Raw genomic sequence first — 20,811 nt, forward strand, 5'->3', positions numbered from 1 at the left:
CCCTGTGGGGTTGTTGGGGGCTGGCGGCAACGTACTGGGCATGTGGCCGATTACCCGCCGGGAAGGCGGATTTCCCCGACGATTGCATAAGCTGGTGGGGCAAGGGCAGCCTAGAATCTCTGTTCCAGGACAAAGCCTCTAAAAACCTTATTACATCAGGTCATATTTTGTATAAACTACGATTAATATTTTTTCTCTTCCACAAATTGTCTTCTGCCCGACAGGTGAGGACTTGGCTTTCGCTCCCCTTCACTAGCGCCATCACCGATTGTGTTTTATAATATTAGATGGCTCATCCTCTTTAAATAAGATGAAATAAACAATAAAATTCTTCTGGAGCCATTAACTGACAACGTGAAACCTCCTTCCAAATAACTTGGACATGAAATTATGTTAAAGGTCAAGAAGGTATACCTCTATTACATTCGATGAAAAAACAAATATTTAATATTATGAAAGTGGTAGCTGAATGCAGGAGGGGAACAAAAGTGGGGAATTTACATGAATGGATGGGCGAGTAAAATAAATATAAATATTATATATGTCCAGTCGTTTTCTTAATTTCAGTCACTTGAATTATTTACTCATACACATTTGAATAAGAATCAGCAAAGCATTGGGATCAACTATCAAAAGTTTTTTATTCACCATCACGTTCGATAACATGCTTGCATGCGTTTTAGTTCTTACCGGAGGCGGAGCTGGTCTATCCTGAAATTGTACAAACCAAACTTATCTTATACCGGATTTTCCGCCTTAGGATCTCTCTTTAGCATCCTAACCAATAATCTAATTCGTATTTTTAACTGTACATGTCCAATTCAAATAACTATATTTTGAATATTATACAACATTTGAATAAAATACAACATATAAATATAGGAACACAGACACACACACACATATATAAATATATATATAGGCCTACATATTACTTTAAATAATTGCTACTTTTCTGATGTAGACATTCGGCGTTCGAGTTATTTGTTTGACTTGACAAGCGAGGCAAATACGGAATTTCGCTGAAGCAACCGATCAGGTGAATCGTACTCGATGACCTTTCCGTCAGAGAGAACTACGATGACGTCAGAATCCAAAATGGTTGATACTCGATGCTATTATAGAGTAAAAATAGTTAAATTTATATATCGTTTTCTAAAATGTTTGTTCTTATAGAAAGTTTGGCAAAACAAAGCCCCGCAACATTCCTGGAAATAAATCAAATGTTGCTATGTAACTATAATAGGTTACTTTAAAAATTATTAAACGCTATAAATTATTAGCACATGTCAGATCAATGTTAAAATTGATTTATAATTTCTTTGAAGACTTAAGATTATAATGTTACACCCCATTTTCTCTTACATTAATAATTTTGATTATTAATTGGCCTACTTACACCCCTTTTCTCTTAAATTTATAATTTTGATTATTAATCGGCCTACTTACAGCAATGGTTAGCACGGTTCGATCTTTGAAAACACGGCGTACAACTTCTTGTAAAACGGCATCCTAAAATAATGTACAGCAATGATTTAAATAAAAAGTAATAAGCTTATGAATTAATTTCTGTAATACAGGTTTCCCTCCAAATAAAGACCACTTTTGGGACAGTGGTTTCCGCGGTCTCTATCAGGTGGTCTCTACTAAGAATGATAAAATACATACATTTGTTAATATGGGACCACAAAAGTGGTCTTTAATTTGAGAGGTTTATAATTAGATACCAATATTCCTGATATTTTAGAGAGAATATTTCATACTAATGATAGATTTTATGAAGATGTAACTATTTTGGTGTCAAATAACCAATAGACATATACTTACTGTTTTGACATCAATGGAAGCAGTTGCCTCGTCCATGACCAGAACTTTGGTTTTGATCAAGAATGCTCGTGCGAGACAGAACAACTGCCGTTGACCCACGCTAAAATTTTCCCCACCCTCAAATACTGGTGAATCTAAATAAGAAATCATTTAGAATTATTTAAACTCAACATAAAATGAAGTATAAATAACAACACAATGTGTGTAACAATAATTTAAAAAACTTACCGAGACCTGACCCCAAATCAGCAACAACCTTTTTCATTTGAGCAATTTCAAGAGCTTCCCATAATTCTTTGTCTGAATGAAAGCTATCTGGATCCAGGTTGAACCTTGATGAAGATAATTTGAAAGAAAATGAATTAGTAAAATAAATAGATTAGCGGTATTTTAATACGGTATTATTTAATACCATTTCGATGCCCTGCATTTATATTACCTGATAGTTCCCGTGAACAAAACTGGATCTTGAGGAATGATCGCCAATCGTTTACGAAGTGAATTGAGCGGTATATGAGCAATGTCAATACCATCGATTAGTATCTTCCCTGAAATGATAATTGATTGATACTATACGATTTTTTTTGCACCAGGAGATCTAACAGGAATGATGTTTTGCCCTATAGCATTGGGGATCGGATTCAACACTGTCACTAAGTGCAAGTTCGGTAGTTGTGGTCTAGTGGCTAGTCATGGGTTCGATTCCCACCTGAAATATTTGGGAACGTGTTGAGAATTTAGTATAACACGTCAGTTAGGGTAAACATCATTCCTTAGGAAACTATAATTAAATAACTTAAATAACATAATATACAGAAAACATAATAATAATAATAGCCATTTTAATTTCTAGATAATTATGGCTGTAGATCTGTTTCATCGATATAGCCCAATTAACAAGCCCAATTAATGTAAACTTACTGCGAGCTGCTTAATGATTATACAAAATTAAATTTATTACTTCAATAAATATAATAATACACAAATAAATAATTGTAATAATTATTACTGTAATACTATATTTTGATAAATAATAATAGGCCTATATAGTAAAAACAATATTATTAATTAGACTAATTAAAAATTAATACACTTGTGTAGGAGTAGTTACGTTTGTCCTACATGTCCTACCTCTGAAAGTGTCAATAATTCTGAAGAGTGCCAATGTCAATGAAGATTTACCACTTCCCGTTCGTCCGCAAATTCCAACCTATAAAAATGGTAGTTGGATTCTCAGCTCATGGAAAACATGATTCAAATCTTATGCTTTAATAAGATCAGAGATATTATCAATCAAATAATTCCCTCAAATGCAGCTGGCATTATGTCCAGAATATCCAATTTTCTTTGACAAAAAAGAACCTGTTGTAGGCCTATGCCCATATCATGATATGACTATATTATAGTCATATTTAGGCATATCACGTGTTTTTGTCAAATGAAACCTGATAGTCCATATAATTATGGTCATGATGTGATGTAATCATGACCATATTTAGGCATGTCCATTTTTGTCCAATAAAACTTGATAGTCTAGTTGTTGAATTTCTCAATCCCATTCTGTAATACATTGGCCTATTTATTGAAAGCCTGATTAAATTCCCAACATGACGTTTCCAATTTGGGCTATCAGCGAAATAAAAGAAATAAGAACCATGATTAAATCAATTAAACAAATCTTTAATAAGCTTCTTCACGTATTTCATTACCTTTTGACCAGGTTTAATATCAATATTAACATCATCCAATACAGTGTCGAGCCCGGGAGCATACCTTACACACATAGAATCAAATGATATTTCACCATTGTGTGGCCAGTACGATGGAGGTAATACAATACCTGTAATACAGACACAGAAAATGAAACTATTATCAGCAAAGTAAACGTTGAGACAAATAATGTACCTCGATCAACATTGGTTAAAAGTTTACCTTCTTGTGGTTCGTTGTCAAGACTCGTCCATCTTTGACTCCTTTCCATTGCATTCATCATGGTTTCAATCTGCGCCATTCGCTGGACGATTACGCTTAAAAACGTGGACATCTATCAGGAAAAATACTTTGATATAAGACAGGTAAAGTGAAACGAAAAGGAGGAAGCAAGGTTCCCATAATCCATGCTCTTTAAAACACTCAAATGATGAATCTTTTAATAATTATTTGGGCATATTAATATTATTATTTTTCCAAAACAATAGGTAATGTAAGGTTTCTTACTCAACAGTGCCACTCCAGGTCGGTTCTAAAGGTAAAAACTAAGACTTTCCCTTTCGTTTGCAAATCACCGAGGTTTCTTGATTTGACAGTATTACTAATACTATGTAAGAGTTGTTTCCGAAACATTTTATCACGATCAATGTTAATGCTGGTTTGTGGTAATAGGCCGGACGTGTTACCACAGTTCCTTTGAAAACCTAAAACACTCTCAGCTCTCATCAAAGTCAAACTCACCGATATAGCGTATGTGATAGCCAAGCCCACCAAGCTAGCATCCAAGTAACCCAGTGATCCTGGTATCAGCGTCGCTATTCCTGAGCTCAATATAATCAAAGAACCAACTGCAGACTAAATTAAGACAAATAAGAGAGAAGAGGATAGTAATACATTGATTTTCATTCAGTCATACAATATAAAGCGCAAAGAGTTTATTTTAATATGTGCTATATAAATATCGCATTACCATCATTATTTCTTGTAATTTTATATGTTGGTTGTATTACTACTTTGCCTAATTAATAATCAAAGAAATTTAATATTGTGGTTCATTTCATTTATTTAGTCCAAAGACCATTGAAAACTGACAAACACAAAAAAAAAGAGAGGAAAAAACACTCAATTTGCCATACAGGATTGCCAAAGAGTGATCTAAATCACTGTATAATGGCTCTCTGATGTCAATGACAACATAAATTAGCATTAAATAGTCAAGTAATATTTGTTTTAGGTTTAAAATTATAGATTAAAATAATTTGAGATTAATATAATATTTTAATATCATGCTAATTTGGCATAGCTTTTTAACTTAAAATATTTTATTAACGAGTAATTGTTTAAAAAAAATTGTAATTAAAAAATAAAATATATGTTTACCAGTCTAACAGAAAGCCACAAAGTTAGAACCTGCTGATACAGAAGAATTGTAGAATTGTGGTCAATCTTTTCCACCAACCGTTGCAAAAACGGAACCTGCTCCCTAGAAAAAAAAAAGACTTGTAAAATAATGTGTCCTTAATGATGATCTTGTCAAACCTAAATTTGGAATAATATAGCCTCCTTCGATTTCAAATCGATATCAAATACCGTTTAAAAAGCAGCACATCTTTCCATTTACGATTGTGGTCCAAGACTTCACCATAGTGCTGAGTTGGTAAATTTTAGACTACGGTATCGAGCAAAAGATTTAATGCTATGCAATAATCTTAGTAGTTCCATTTGTGTCTGATAATAAATTTTATGGGCAGGAAATAATGACATCGAATTTTCAAAAGACTTTCCAACATTCAATTTAATCCAGACCCCTTGAAATTTTAGTAGATATAATTGAGATTGTGTAGAATCCATATTTTCTTCATTAAGAAATCCAAGTTTGAACTTACTGAAATGCTCTAACTGAATCCAGGCCATTGATTGTCTCACCAAAGTGTGAATAAACAGGCGATCTTGTGATGGACTCGATACGTTTTGAATCTCTACAAAAAAAAAATGAAACACCAGTTGATTACAACGTTCTCTGCCATTTATAAGCATATATAAGCTTTGTTAAAGACCTTTTACTAGTCTTGTTGTATGTTCTTTTGAAAAAAATTATGAAATTATAACATTTATAAGCTAATGACCGTAAATTACTAAATAAGCGAAAAAATCTTATAAACTTTTTGTAGGCTTCTTCGGCTTTTAATAGAAAGCTCGGATCTAATCGGAAATTCCGACTGCATTATTTTTCGATGCGCTAAACGCCAGTATCCCCATTATACTGATTCAATTTTCAGATCGGTTTGAGGTTTTCGATCCGAAAATTCGGATTTGGTGTGATTGCTTTATTCCAGAGCAGAAGCACTTATTACAAAGTAAGGGGATGAGGGTTAAAATTATATAGGCCTCTCTGACAGGTAACGATTTTGTAACATTCTTCTCTCGAGTAACTATTTTTCGAGAGGGAAGCGGTTATCGATTATTTACAGTAATGATACAAAACATATATTACCTTGATGCTGATAGATAATACTTGAGAAGAAAGTAGTAGGCAAGTGCGATTGGTATAATGGGAATTACAAAAATGTAGGACACAATGGCGTTCACTATCAATCCTCCAATCACAAGCATCGCTGTTCGTATATGGAACGGAAGCATATTCAACATTTTCTGCAAAATAACACAATTTACAAAGTCAATCACAGTAATAAGCCGTTTCGTAGTTTGAACTGCGCATGTCCGTATAAAGGTCAATCAATCAATAGGAATTTCTGCGATGTTGGTATCAACATAAACAAACATACACATAACATAGGTTTATGTCGACTGACCCAGATTGACCTTGGATACTGAAAGTTTTAACTACGAATCGGCTTATTAAAGATGTACTAGGCCTATCAGTCATGAGATTAACAAAAATGAAAATTTTAATTCCATATTTTCATTTCCATAATTCGCATATTTAAATAAGTTATTAACTACAAATTTTAAATATAAAAAATATGATTCCCCCCGTCAATTTTCAGACAGTTAAATAACAACTTTCCTAGGCTCATATTCTTTTGCATTGATCCTTAAATTGGCTTGTAATTTATTTAAGAATTTTTGTAGTATAATGTATGTAAATCGGTGAAAACCTTTTTTATATCGGTTTCTCGTTTGATGTTACACATTTATTTGATTCTTTTAATGAGCATAATCAAAATGTTATTCGATTTTTGTAGTTATTTTTCTGTCTTTTTTGACTGAGAGTACATCTTATAAAACATATATCGCAATCAATGCAATGGTTGATAAGGTGCTTATATAATTATGCTTATATTAACATAGGCCTAATACAAAACATGATAAAACAGTTGTTAGTAACTTGGAAGAATAGTTTGTTCATCATATTCCGCTACTGTGCATAACAATATTATTAGAATATACTCGCTCAAATTGATATCATATTTTTCATAAATGTAAAAAAAAAATCCTTTGGATGCATGCAAATATTCTAACAGATATAAAGTGGGATATTGACATTTCGCTTTTTGGCTATTTTCTAAGGTCTCACAAAGCGTAAACCTACGTAAACACGTATTTTTTATTGTGGCGAGCGCGTTCCTGACCCTGTTTTGAGTTTTCAGTTGTTAAAGAGCGGTTTGACGCAACGGCATCCTTTGGTTTCCCAACCTTGAGTTCGGGGTTTTAATCCCTCGCTGTGAATTTCACTTGTGTCCTTGAGCAACACCAATGATATAACTTCGGCGATCTGGACTTTGGCGTAGTTTGGAGTAACTATACGAATCTGAATGATATAGGCTTAAGACTACCCATATTTTCTATTCAAAATGCCTACCTGGTCCAATACTTGCATGTCGGATGAAAACCGATTGAGAATTCTGCCGGTTGGTGTCGTATCAAAAAACCTGTAGAACGAGAAAAATATCCACACTTTCCGATAGTTTTTAATGAAGGCTTTAAATTAAATTTAGAATTATACATACAAAATACATATGTATTCATATTTTTGTGAACTTATTGTTAAATCCAATATTTTATCGTGTTACTATATAGGCCTATATCTGTCTCTTATACACATCTAGATAAGTTTGTTATATATATATATGTATGTAATATAATATCAGCATAATTGCAAAAATATATTTAAGTCGTTAACGTTAATCGATATCATGTGACAGTTGTGATCAAAACCATAACAGTGACTTATTTGAATTTGTGATGTGCATGCTAAACGGATGGAGAAGCATTCAGCAATTATACCTGAGTTTTATTAGCTGCATCTACTGATTTCTCTGTGTAAAGCGATAACCAAACGTTGCTATAAATCGTAAGAAACGTCTCCAGAACGAACGCCAGCAGACAGAACACAGTTACAGCATAGCCAACCATTCGGGCATAATATAGATACAGGCCTTTATCAACAGACCCAGTGTTGCGTTCCTCTTCTTCTATAAGACCACTTTTGGCAACATCTCTGAATTCTGTCATTCCTAAGTCTAAGAGAAAATAATTATTATAATCTGTGTAGTAGTAGACAGCAAATACATTTTAAAAATACCACAATAGTTTTTAAGCTTAAGACCATGTAGGCTGGGCCTAACTGATTTTATCTAAAAATATTATCGAAAAATACCGTACACGTTTCGAAAGTACATCTGCCATCTTCAGTGTAATGATTGCTCTTATGCAATTCTCTTTATGAATAGAGAGAATAGCTGCGATATAAATATGGTCTTGCGCTTAAAAACTGCTATAGAGTTATCGATATTATATTATACATTTTCAACCATACCATCACAGTTATCATATAGATAAATAGCAAACACAGTACTATATTCTTATTATTTTCGTATAACATGTTTTTTGTTTTTTGCTATACCTGTATCCTCTGTTGCTAAAGTACCGGTACTTTTCTGGACAATTTGTCTACTTTTTGACATCTTCAGCTGTATCTTCAGCTTCCTTCGTTCCTGTTTCGTTTTGTTGTCCTCTTCATCCTCTGTCTCAGTCTCACTGATTTCTTTCATCGTTTTCTTCCAGTTTTCGTACAATATTTTGTCATGGCTGGCTACCTCCTCAAAGGTTCCTTGAAGTTGAATTCGTCCATTTTTCATGACAATTATCTGCAAAAACGACAAACAAGCATATACTCAACACACTAGCAACACTATTTATTTTATATTAAGTGCGCCATAATTATGATGCCATTTACTCTAGTTATATATGCACATGAATATGCATTTATTCAAATATACTATACGGTACTAAGCCAGTGTTTGGCGACCCAGATTGGTTAGGCGAATCTAAGAGCCTTCCCGATATGCGTTTAGGTCAGCTCACTGATCTCTAGTATAATAGCTGGATTGCTCATCGGCAAATCATTGTACAGAAAAAAAACCGTAAAGCCACCACCGCCAAGTGCAAGAGCCCAAGTGAGGCAACACTTTAGAAAAGTTTCTTTTGACATTTGTTTAAATTATTGAACACATCGATTTAAAATTATACTAGAGACCAGTAGGAAAGCTGCGCAGTATAGCAATTTCAGTAAAAACCAAGGCTTTAATATGTTGCGGACAAACAGCATGTACTACCTGGTCAGCAAATGGAAGGTACTGAAGCTGATGAGTGACGAGAATGACAGTTCTTTTGTTTCCTATCAACCACTTTTTGATGCCATTTTCAAAGACGTGCGCCCCCACGTGAACATCAAGAGCAGACATAGGATCATCCTTAAAAGTAAATATAAAGTGAATACAACTTAACGTAAAGACCCCAGAGGTACAAAGCATCGTCTATAAGTTATTGACTGTACTTGCGTGGCTCTCTGTTAATAAACTGGATAAAAAAAACTCTGAAAAACACATGATTTTCTCAATTTTGGCAGTATACCATGTTTATTCATACTACGTTTATGATAAATTTTAATATTGTATAGAAATATATGAATTAGATATGTCTCTGAAATAAATGTTTTGTTTTCAAATAATTTGTTTCGTGTGAGGCAATTATACTATTTGATCGTTCCGCTAAGCCCCGCCCCCTTAGATATTGTTGCTAAGATACCACATGACGTTTTTTTGCTGAACTTATGCTTACTTTCAATCTTGTGCTGATTGGTCAGTTGTTAAGTTTTACTGACACTTTAGAAATGTTTATTTGCCAGAGGGAGATGGTGCCTGTACCACAGATAATGTAATTGACCATACAAATAATATTGGCTCACAAAGGTGCTTACCAGTAAAACTACTTGATTATCATTGTACAATGATCTTGCAACGCTAATTCGTTGACGCTGCCCGCCACTTAGGTTAATCCCCTTCTCACCGATCTCCGTCATACTGCCTGCCGGTAAAATCTGGATATCAGGCAGTAGTGCGCATGCGGCAATAACTTGCTGGTATCTGTGATTTGATATTATCGTCATGAGATATAACTGAAATTTGAAGCCTAAAAAACACTTATTTACTGGCTTCTTAACAATCTACTAAATTTAGCACGAGTATCTTTGCGGCCGTCTTGAAGCCTACGCAAATGCCATTTTAATTGTCATCAATCAGTTTATACGGTGAATTATCTTTAATACAACACTCCAAACTTGTTTTATGTATATCATACCTTGCAGAATCATATTCAGAGTCGAAGATAATGTTGTCACGGAGAGAGGCGTTCCTAAGCCACGCCTCTTGAGAGCTATAAGCGATGCTACTATACGGGCTAAAACGTAAAACATCATAAAGTGTTATCCATGAACAAGAAATAACTAAGTAAAAGCTATTCAGTTTATAATAAAACAAAATATGATTAAACCTACGATTGGTCCAAAATTATGATGTTATTATTTATTTAAATGTAGACACAATACCGTCTAGAAAATGTTCACACACACACACACACACACACACACACCCACACACACACTCACACACATGTTTGTCCATTTCTAATTTACTATTGAAAGCGTTATTTTGATATATGCATATTTTTTTTCTAGTATTATATAACATCTCAAATATATGTTTAAAAATATGACCATGATGAATATAATCGCAAATTCTAATTTTACTCACGTATTCCACATAACACTGCCCTCTGTTGTGTACATTTCACCCAACATCGCTGATAATAGGGATGATTTCCCGCTCCCTACCTCACCGACGATAATTGTTAAACGACCTGTCATTAAAAAAAGTACATTTAAATATTTATTTCTCTCTTGAGTCAGATTGTCATATTCAAGTTGGATAGTGAAGAGATTATGGTTTCGTTCCTTTAAAAGATGGCAAATAGCAACACACAAAGCATACAATATACAATTATTAAGTTTTCTTGCTAAAATTAGCAAAGGCCTTGGAATATATTTAGGCCCTATTAATACTATATATAATTATCATGTGTAAAAGCGGTGTTGCTTTCGGTTACGTTGATGCCCAATCAGATGTCTTGACGAAAGTCGAAAAATTGTGACTTCTATATTACAATGACCGCCATCGGATTCACTAGGCAGTGCAGCTCCATTTACGTGAATAAATACCTTATATTATTAGTTTATTTAGATTTTGTCTATCTATAATGTTATTTTTATTTTTCCTTATACTATACTTACTTCTAGGAATTTCAATATTGATATCTGATAGTATTGGTTCTGTTGAGTTGACATCCCATTGGAAACTGCCGTTCGTTACCTGACCAGTCGAAAAGAAAAAAAAAATTTTCCCGATTATATTATTTGTGTATATTTTAGCTCTCTGTAGGTTATAATGTGGTAAAGTTACAAAAGCAAGGTACAGTTACAATAAACAAGATACAACAACTGAAAATTATTAAGCCAGAAACTCACTGCGCCTGCCGGTCTCAATCGACACGATTGTATGGAGAATGCTACGTCAGGACGCGCGCAATGAATCGGCGTCACGTCGTCTGGGCACTCACAGAGAACGGATTTGAATTCGTCGTACGGTGGTCATACTACCGTCCTAGGACGCAGTGAGTCCCCGGTTTTAGACACAACAAGGTACAACTATGAGAACGGTACAACCAAAAAAGAGGTAAATACGCTTTTGACGTACCCTCAATACTATATCGTCAGGTAATGTAGCCCGGACCTTTTCTGGGAGGGTACGTGTACCAGCCCCCACATTAAGGCTACCGTAGGATGAACCAGCTACTGCTTCTTGTCCGAAGGAGGTATTTTCGTGGTCGACAACTTTGTACTCTGGTTCATCCATTCTATTCTATGTGGTGAAAGAAAAAAGTAACATTAATGATGATGATGATGATGATGATGATGATGATGATGCAATAATAAGAATAATATTTATTATTATATAATAACATTAATGATAATTAAAATAATCTGTAAATTACTTTATTGATAATGTACTTATTGATTTACGTTAACATATACTTATAAAATATTATATCAATTATTTATTTCCCTATACTTACACCTTCATTAATTAAAATATCATTTTTCACTAATGTTGAGAAAGTGTCCGTATTTGTCCTTCCGACGTCATTCTTCTCGATCTCTGGCGATGCTAAGAATGTCTCAATTCGCCTCGTACTTACGATACCCCCGACAACCTGATTAATAGTAGGCTGCAGCAGTAATAGTGGCGCAATCAGGTTCTGAATCAGAGGGATGACAGTGAATGCAACGTCTGGAGTCAGTGTCATGCCTTCGACTAGAGAGTAAATGCTGAAACTCTGAAGGAAGAGAAAAAATAGTGTGTTCAGAAAGTTATGATGTTGATCTCTAAAGCCTGGCACATCTGCGTTTGACCGCTGACCGATTTCATCGACTTTTTCCCCCTCCGCTATGTATGTGCTCTTAGCAGCCGTAGGCCTTCTATATGCTGATTGTCGATAGTAGTTGGACTTTTGCCGATCTTCGTTGAAACAGTTACGCGCGCCTCTTGTCACGTAGCAATTTTGTCAATATTCGTGTATACAGTCAAGCGTCCGAGGTAAAGCGAGACTTTTATTATAATTGTTTTTGGTTTTACGAACCCGCCACATTCTTCTTTATTTATTTATTTTTTTACCTCTCCCACTATTGGCATGATTGTCGTAATAAGATATTGTAATTCATCCCACATTTAATTAAATAAAAGCATTAATTAATTCCGATTTGCTGAACTGAAGTCGATACGATCTTGAGATTACTTTTGTACCTCGGACCTCGCACACTGCAGTCGAATGAGTAGGCATGATGTTTTGTTCGCTTGATTGTCAAAATCTCGGTCAGAATCGGTTTTAACAAGTTTGAAACAATTCAAATGAAATATCTATATATTAGCAAAGGAATACTAGCAAAGGAACGTTTTTTTCAAGTACTGTAGATGAAGAATGTGTTACAAGAGACAAACTTCACAATATAGTATATACATATATTTTCCTTTAGCGTCTTTCTTTGAGACTGACCTCAAATACATGAGTTTCACGCCTAATGCGTGAGATTTCGTTAGGCCTGATATTTAAGTTTGATAATAGTAGGCCTACATTGTTTGGTAAGATTCGAAATTGTTGCAGGATACAGTATTGTGCACGGGGCTACAGAGCCGTGGAGATGCAATACGTTTTCAGTCACTCAGATATTTGAATAATATAGATTTCTTAGACTTCGTAATCATTACAAACTATGTTCCCACTCGTTGCTACAAATACGTCACAGCCCCCTAGAAACACTGATAATAACTAATATAAACGTCACATAATAAAATAAAAACAATTAATAATGTTTAATACAAGCTTGTTCCAAGATAAATGATCAATTCCCGTAGGAATATTCCAGTCGTTTCATATCGTAATCATCGTGCGCATAAGTAAAATAGACCGTTTAAACAAAATTTTTAATACATTTTTATTAACTTATCCTTGAAGTTCCACTTTAACGCACACAACCAGCAGTTACGGATTATATATATAAAAAAAGTTGGTCTTACCAGTAAGGCAATAAACGACGGCGAAACGAAGCCCAGTGGAACTGCAAAAACAAAAACAAAACACAATATAGTATAACAGGCCTAGCCTAATCGAGAATAAAATAGGGGGCCTATTTATGATAATAATTGCGCTAATTTCTTCCCTAAATTTTGTGCTAATCAGTGGAAATTATTAAAAATAAATCAAATTTGGCACCAATGGCGTTCCATATTACTTATTTGTATGGTGTTCCATACTATTACATATTTTTACTGGGTTTCCGAAATCCAAACTCAACAACGTAAAAAGTTTCTCGATATAACCAGACGCTGGTGGCGCTCTTCGAAAGTGTATATTTAACCATAGAGAAAATATTTATATATCTATTTTCTCTATGTTCTAACATTTGTGACTTGTGGCAAGTCTATTTACTTACTAACGATGGAAGCGATTGCTGCTTGTCTACGCAACATGTAGACCTGTAGATTTCTGCTTTTAGTGATTATCTTGTAGAACAGATTTTCCCAGCCTAAAAGTTTCACCAGTTTCATACCTTGTACCACCTCATTAATGGCCCTCAATCGCTCGTCGGATCGGGCCTATGAAAACGTAAATGTTTTGAAATTTTATTATTAAGTTCACCAAATTCCAGTGAATGTCATTTCAAAGCGCGCAGCTTAGCTCAGTCAACCTAATGACACCCACTGTGTCGTGAAGATTCTTTCACTCGTTTGTTACAGGTTCAATTCCTGGAGGGCTGTATACAAGTGAATACAACGCCGACGGTACCATTTATCCAATGAGAAGTTAAAGCCTTAGGTCTCGTACACTCTTCGGAAGATTATTGTGCCCCGGTGTACTGCCCAATTTACTACCAGAAAGACTCCAAACAAGTAGAACAACCCAGGTTATCATTGGTGTTATTCACACTAAAATTCACATAGGGCCTATCCTTCTATCATATTTATTTATATAGATATGAAAGGTAATATCGGGGCGGGGGAAACAATTCCACAATGACAAAAAACAATATGAGACCCTGTCAAAATAAGACATAAAAGTTTTCTCCGAATTCCTACCATGGCACGTTTTTGAAAGAAGACACTGATTCTTGCTAGCGCCATTTGTATCGGAAATATAACCAGCATTATTGAGGCTCCGATCAAAGCGGAGACACCCATCTTCATATACAGGAACATTAATGACAACGCAACCTGTAAGATAGCAACATTCATCGATGAATTCAACTGAATATCAATATTGATCTTATTTTCCCCCCAAAACGTATCAACTAGTTTATTGGAATCATCATTAACACGAAGGCCCATACATGTTTTATTTTATTTATAGCATATTTAAACAGGGTGACCTTTCTATGTCATTGAGGTTAGTGGATCGTCAGAGACCCTCTTTAAAAAATATACAGGACAATCAATACATACAAACAGATAAAGAATGTAAGTTAAACGTATAAAGATACAATAAAGACAAAACTCTGTAACTAAATGATTACAGTATATGCCTACTAATTAATGTTAAAATTTGACTAATTGTGTAAAATGTATGAATGTACTTGCATATAAAATACAATATAAAAAGTTTATGTCAGACACTCATTAAAGCTAATCATTGTTTTAGTTAGCCTTTTAAGTACAGTGTTTAGGTTCAATCTTTTGTATTGCAATATGCCTTGATTTATGTGTTGTTGGTTAAGATTTTATTTGTATTAATGTATCTGTTAAAGCATCTGCAAACCAAATTTCATGTGAACCAAGTTGTACACGTTGACAAATAAATATATCTTGTATCTTGTATTCCTGTGTGTACTTTGGTTTTTACATTACCTGGACCGGTATGGACCATACGTTATGAATGAACGTAAACATTGCTTGTATGTTGTCTGTGTCGACGAAAACACGGTTAGCGATTTCACCGACCCCACATGAAGACTCGGGTAGAGAAGTAGTTGACAGACGAAGCGATTTGTCATAAATGATACACTACGGAAAAATAAAACATTTTGCAAAGTTTTAAAAGTTACAAACGTCTTCGTTATATTGTACACTGTAACCATTATCCACATCATCGTTATCATTATCGACATCGTCGTCATTATCATCATCGTCATCATCATAACCACCACCGCCGTTGTTCGCGTCATCATCGTCATCATATTCATTGCTATTTTTATCATCAACATCACAGTCAACGTTATTGTCATTTTCTTTGTCATCATCATCACCACCATCAAAATCATCGTCGTCATCATCACAATTATCATCAACTTCAACATCACTCAGCTGACTTTATGTACTGTATATTTAATCGATTTGTATATTTTAATAATTCGCCGGACTAGCGATACCGAATTTAAAAATGCGTGTTTCGTCGCCGTCGTCCTTTTACGCATTACGTGTCGTCGTCATCATCACCACCGTCAGTATACTGTACTACTTTTATGTTAAATAACGAATCTATGTATAAATATTTACCTGAAGACTTCCCTTTATCTTTATAGTTTGTTGAAAAAGGATGTAATTAGAATATTGCAGGAAGAAGCCCCTTATGACAACCGAAAGTGTGGATATAATCAACAACACAAATCCATTCGCCAAGAAATCACTTATAGTAATATACTCCATCTACCGACGGGAAAAAATAACCAACAACCAATTATTCAGCGTCTTTGCATCATGGAGGTGTAGGTTCCACGTATGTTTTAGTAATATAAATTAAGTACGAATGCACAAAAAGTAGAAACGTATATGTTGACATAATAGACATAAATCAATTTTTATTTCGCATATTTCGAGCACTCCTGTCTCTTCCTTAGTGATAACATATATTACGTGTTATCGCTGAGGCAGAGCACAGGAGTGCTCGAAATATTCGAAATAATATATTTATTATGTCAACGTATACGTTTCAACTTTGTGCATTCGTACTTATTATAAATAAATAAATATATAGGCTATATATATATATATATATATATATATATATATATGTATATATTTATGTATGTAACATTTAAAAAAATATGTAAATATGTAAACTCTAAACCGTCTTGCGGTATAATTTTGAAACGTTAAGAAAGCTGATGCTGATTAAGGAAGTGAAATAAAATAGTAGTAAAAATGTTGGAGTTAATAAACTAACAGTGTTTCTTGGTTTGACAATGTCGGCGTTCTCATTATTACTGATGACGTAATCTACCATCCCACCAACCGCAAGAGCTGGAATAAAGCTAAGCGCATCTGAAATTCCTTTCGCAAATGCTGATTCGACAAATTCAATTCCATAGATACTCCGATAGGCTCTGAGTATGCTGGGTTGTGTCGTCACCATATTCTAAAGAAAAATATGGCACACAGTAAATTAATATGAAGACGCATTTTTATGACAAAAAAAGACTTTGAACGCTGAACTGAAAAGTATGCTACATCGTCAAGAAGGAATCGTAATCTGATTTAAAATTGGGCTGTTTTTACAAGTGGAGAGACGGTTTATATAAAATAAATGTTAGTCATAAAATATACAATAAAACTTTTTTTTTAATTACAAATGACTAAAAATATTAAAATATAACCTACCTTTTCATCACTATCGTACATTTGCTTGTAAAACTGAGTAGCGTTTGGCCCAGCTGTTAAAGACCTGGGTAGATCGCCAAAGTCATCGGGATATAGCGACCGTTTGGTGCCTAGCTTTACGATATCATTCATCCACCAGAACAAAATCCCCGACAAGAAGTTAGTATGGCCTTGTACAAATTTGACATTCTTGCCTTGTCGTTTTAAGTCAATTGGACCAATGTCACTTGGACGTCCGCTAGGACATAACAACTAATAAGAATAATGGCAACACGTTACAAAATGATACCGTACATAATAGCAATCTGGTTGAGCATAACACATACATAACCTTTTATATAGAAGTATATAGAATATATTGTTGAATTCTCTAGAATGTCATAAAAGCTAATATTCCTATATAAATATTGACAGAAAATTTATAGAATAGTACCTCTTATTGTAATTATTACTTTTCAACGTAATCAAAAGTACAAATATCCATCATTGCCATGCAATTTAGGTGTGATGTAACATGAGCATCTCGGTTTGTGTTTATGATCGAATAGCAACATTTTGTAATAACCTTCGCTTAAAACTACCATCATATTAATGTACATGACTCGGATAACAACGGAATTTAAAACAAGCTCGTTTGACACAAATTAAAAGCATTTAGAAGAATGTAATATAATGACATAAACCTACTGCGAGTCTATTTAAATACACTTCGTTAAATTGAGTGAGTGGCGAACCTTTAGTTAACAAAGTTCTTTGTAGGCCGATACATTTGACCTGTACCTAGACTAAGAAGTCATATTCAAATGCTTAGATTAAGAAGTACATGTTATATTCTTGTCTTGAAATAATATTTTTCTGATATTAAGTTGTTGCCATGACCGATGGTTTTCAACTAGTTTATAACAAGAAAATGGTTATTTGTATGCAATGTCAATAAACAATTGCATTATAATTAAATCAAAGGGTCTATGTATTATGATAATTATTAAAAAGAAACTTACCAGATATAAAGTAGTATAAATCTCAATGACTACCAACATCAAATATACTATAAGATTCACCAAACATAACAACCATCGCATACTGTAGTTAGCAGCATCCGGGTCTTCGTGAATGTTCAAGTATCGGAGGATTTCTGATGACAGTGCCATTATCCAATAGGTTAATGGAAGAAAGACCATTGGCCACAAGTTCCATACTTCCATATGATGGTAATAAGATAAAACTACGATCACAGTTATTAGAGCTAGCGTCTGAGGTAGGTAAAAATGCGGCTCGGGTGACGTATTAGCTCCAGTACTGACGTCTGTCAGGATGCCTTCCATTATTGATGCGGACTGCGTGTGGCAAATAACCAACCCAAGCATCCATCTTGCGCAATGCCATGGATAACGAACGATAAACACTCGATTGAAGTTACGTAGGGTGGAGTTGCTATACAATAATAGGAGCACCACTAGAGGAAGAGATGCGAAAACCGCCGATACAATTAAGTAGTATCCATCAACAAAGCATGGATCATTGATTCTACTGGTGTTGCCTTGTAATATGGTCGTCATTACAGAACCATTTTTGCCGCAGAACCAATCCGTTGATTCGAACATGTTAATCTGTGTGAAAGTGAATAAAATATATACATATGTCTCTTTTCTTCATGCAAAGCACTACTATAAAAAATGGTTTTGTGGTGTATGGCGATTCAGAAATTTATTTTTCATTTTGATTGTTATTGCAATACTTACCAATTATACATATAAATGAAAAAAATTAGCTTACCAATTATTGAATTATATCAAAAAATGGTTAGATGATGATTGTTAACATTTCGTTACTGTAAACTTAATTCATTACAATTTGTTTTGTTTTTTGTGGAAATTTTGAACCTATTTAATTTCGATGCGTACTGTTATCACTCGATCTTAAGCACATTCCGAATGATAATAATCGGGCAGGATAAATTACGGTACGCTGCAGATTTCGAAACACAGGCTACAAGAGTTTTTAAATTGATCGTAATAAAAAAAAAATAAAAATAATCTCAAATGTGTTTATACATTACAATGCAAAATTAAATATTCTTAGTTTCCATAAAAATACGGTGTGTTTTAAGGAAATATTGGCTGAGAAAATGCAGTTTTCCTTTCTGCATTGCTGTAGCTTAGAGCTCACCGGGAATTTCGAACTGCTGCCTATTCTTTACCATAACATTAGTCGGTGTGTGTTAAATTAAAGCAGTGTCTCTAAAGAAATGAGCGTTCCAACAATAGCAACAGACAGCTTGATTATTCTATTTTTACTTAAAGAAACAGCCGTTACAATCGGTCCATACGTTCAGAAACCGGGAGTGATTTTTGTTAAAATGATCGCAAGATTTCGTAAACAGATACGGTACTGTAGGTGTTAGTTAGTACACGTGACGATAACCTTTCTTAAAAGAAAAGATTCCTACTACACCTCACTGATTTAATAATTAAAAACAACATGATATTACAGCTGAAGAAATAAGGAACACGATGTAGAACAGCCAAATAAATCGGTCCAGTATTAATGAAGATAGGCCTACTTTTTAATTAAAAAAAAGCTTAAAATGGCTGATTTTCCGCGATTTTTCACCATTTGGCGAATTCGGGTAGGATTTTTGGAACACAAAACAAATTGTAATGATCATTAATTGAAAGGTTTTAATTGTAAAAATTATATTTAGACACAAAATAATTAATTTCTTTTATGATTACCAGACTTTTTACATTGAACCTGCTTAATAACCTGCACCTAAAAATCAGTTTTTAATATTCGAAGTCACTCAATGAGCAGTGTTTCATTTCAAGCTGAAAATAACATACTGTATATTACTCATGAACCTGCATCCATTTTACCGTACGGATCACTATGCTAATAAATCAGCAGAACGATATTATTTAGAACTATGACTAAGTTCTAATAATAGTTTTTAGTGGGATATATTTATCGTTCAAATTGTTTTAGTGCAAAATGAACATTTTTTGTTTTAAAGAGTAATGTTTCGATTAGTAAATCGAGTTAATTAAAAATATAATTAAATAATAGCTAACAATGTAAGTTTAATTTAAAAAAATAAGGATTGATCTTAGGCCCTACTTCTTGCAGCGTTACAAAACAAATCTATGAGTGTTGTCTTCGTTGTTAGCCAATCTAACTATAACTCACTTGATTTATTAAAATGAACAATGTAATTGTATGGCCTAATTGCTTTTTTTTTAAACATTTAAAAAACATACATACAGTTTTTCTGATAACAATAATGAAAATAATAAGTAGGCCTATTGAATATTATTGGATGCTTATTATGAATTCATCTGCCGTTTTTCCGTTCTTTACTGTGATAGGCCCTACTCTTACCTTCGGTTGTTAAGTTGTTGAGACAAGAAAAATCCAAAAACAAAAATGTTTAATCTTCCATTTTTTGCCGATTTTGTGATAGCTCTGTATTAAAACTATTGTGTATCAGTTGATCCAATGTAAGATTGAAAGTGACAAAGTAATTTAGTCAAGCGATCCAAGACGATTTAATTATTCTCACTTCAGAATTATTCTGCTGGTATAATTAGTCCCAACCGAGGTAAAATAGAGGATTAATTTCAAGACATTCACACATTGCGGGTAGGTATCATTGTCTGTAATTACTGGGTGAACTGACGTAATGGCTTGACGGTTTGGTCAATCAAATTTAACAAAATTACCAACCTTAACGTGGCATGCACCGCAAACACGCAATTATATGCTCTCATTT

General features: G+C 34.0%; 1 protein-coding gene across 1 annotated transcript; it reads right to left on the reverse strand.

Moving 5' to 3' along the window:
• Positions 1 to 622: 622 nt before the first annotated feature.
• LOC117100929 (ATP-binding cassette sub-family C member 8-like) lies at positions 623 to 20,575 on the reverse strand. Its single transcript, XM_033240773.1, has 31 exons — positions 20,421 to 20,575; positions 18,044 to 18,652; positions 17,043 to 17,294; positions 16,609 to 16,800; positions 15,942 to 16,091; positions 15,294 to 15,449; positions 14,529 to 14,663; positions 13,886 to 14,048; positions 13,470 to 13,510; positions 11,971 to 12,231; positions 11,592 to 11,756; positions 11,129 to 11,207; positions 10,593 to 10,698; positions 10,141 to 10,239; positions 9,761 to 9,926; positions 9,117 to 9,254; positions 8,405 to 8,648; positions 7,783 to 8,021; positions 7,361 to 7,486; positions 6,032 to 6,189; positions 5,424 to 5,516; positions 4,918 to 5,020; positions 4,279 to 4,392; positions 3,760 to 3,871; positions 3,537 to 3,667; positions 2,959 to 3,037; positions 2,267 to 2,375; positions 2,056 to 2,159; positions 1,828 to 1,961; positions 1,450 to 1,512; positions 623 to 1,115 (listed from the first exon to the last, which is right to left on the reverse strand). The coding sequence occupies exons 2-31, from the start codon at positions 18,644 to 18,646 to the stop codon at positions 981 to 983; spliced, it is 4,650 nt and encodes a 1,549-aa protein (XP_033096664.1). The 5' UTR covers positions 18,647 to 18,652; positions 20,421 to 20,575; the 3' UTR covers positions 623 to 980.
• Between the last annotated feature and the right edge of the window lie 236 nt (positions 20,576 to 20,811).

Source organism: Anneissia japonica, unplaced genomic scaffold (assembly GCF_011630105.1).
Source record: "Anneissia japonica isolate Jap-2015-1 unplaced genomic scaffold, ASM1163010v1 scaffold287858_len863314_cov180, whole genome shotgun sequence".
Taxonomy (NCBI): domain Eukaryota; kingdom Metazoa; phylum Echinodermata; class Crinoidea; order Comatulida; family Comatulidae; genus Anneissia; species Anneissia japonica.

What these genes read in the sequence shown, in the direction of transcription:
- LOC117100929 (XM_033240773.1), bottom strand. Translation starts at nt 18,646, where the DNA reads ATGTTCGAATCAACGGATTGGTTCTGCGGCAAAAATGGTTCTGTAATG. An exon ending in AGCAATCGCTTCCATCGTTA is followed by an intron (nt 13,511 to 13,885) that starts GTAAGTAAATAG and finishes TTGTTTTTGCAG; the next exon opens with TTCCACTGGGCTTCGTTTCG. An exon ending in ACATGCAAGTATTGGACCAG is followed by an intron (nt 6,190 to 7,360) that starts GTAGGCATTTTG and finishes GTTATTTTGCAG; the next exon opens with AAAATGTTGAATATGCTTCC.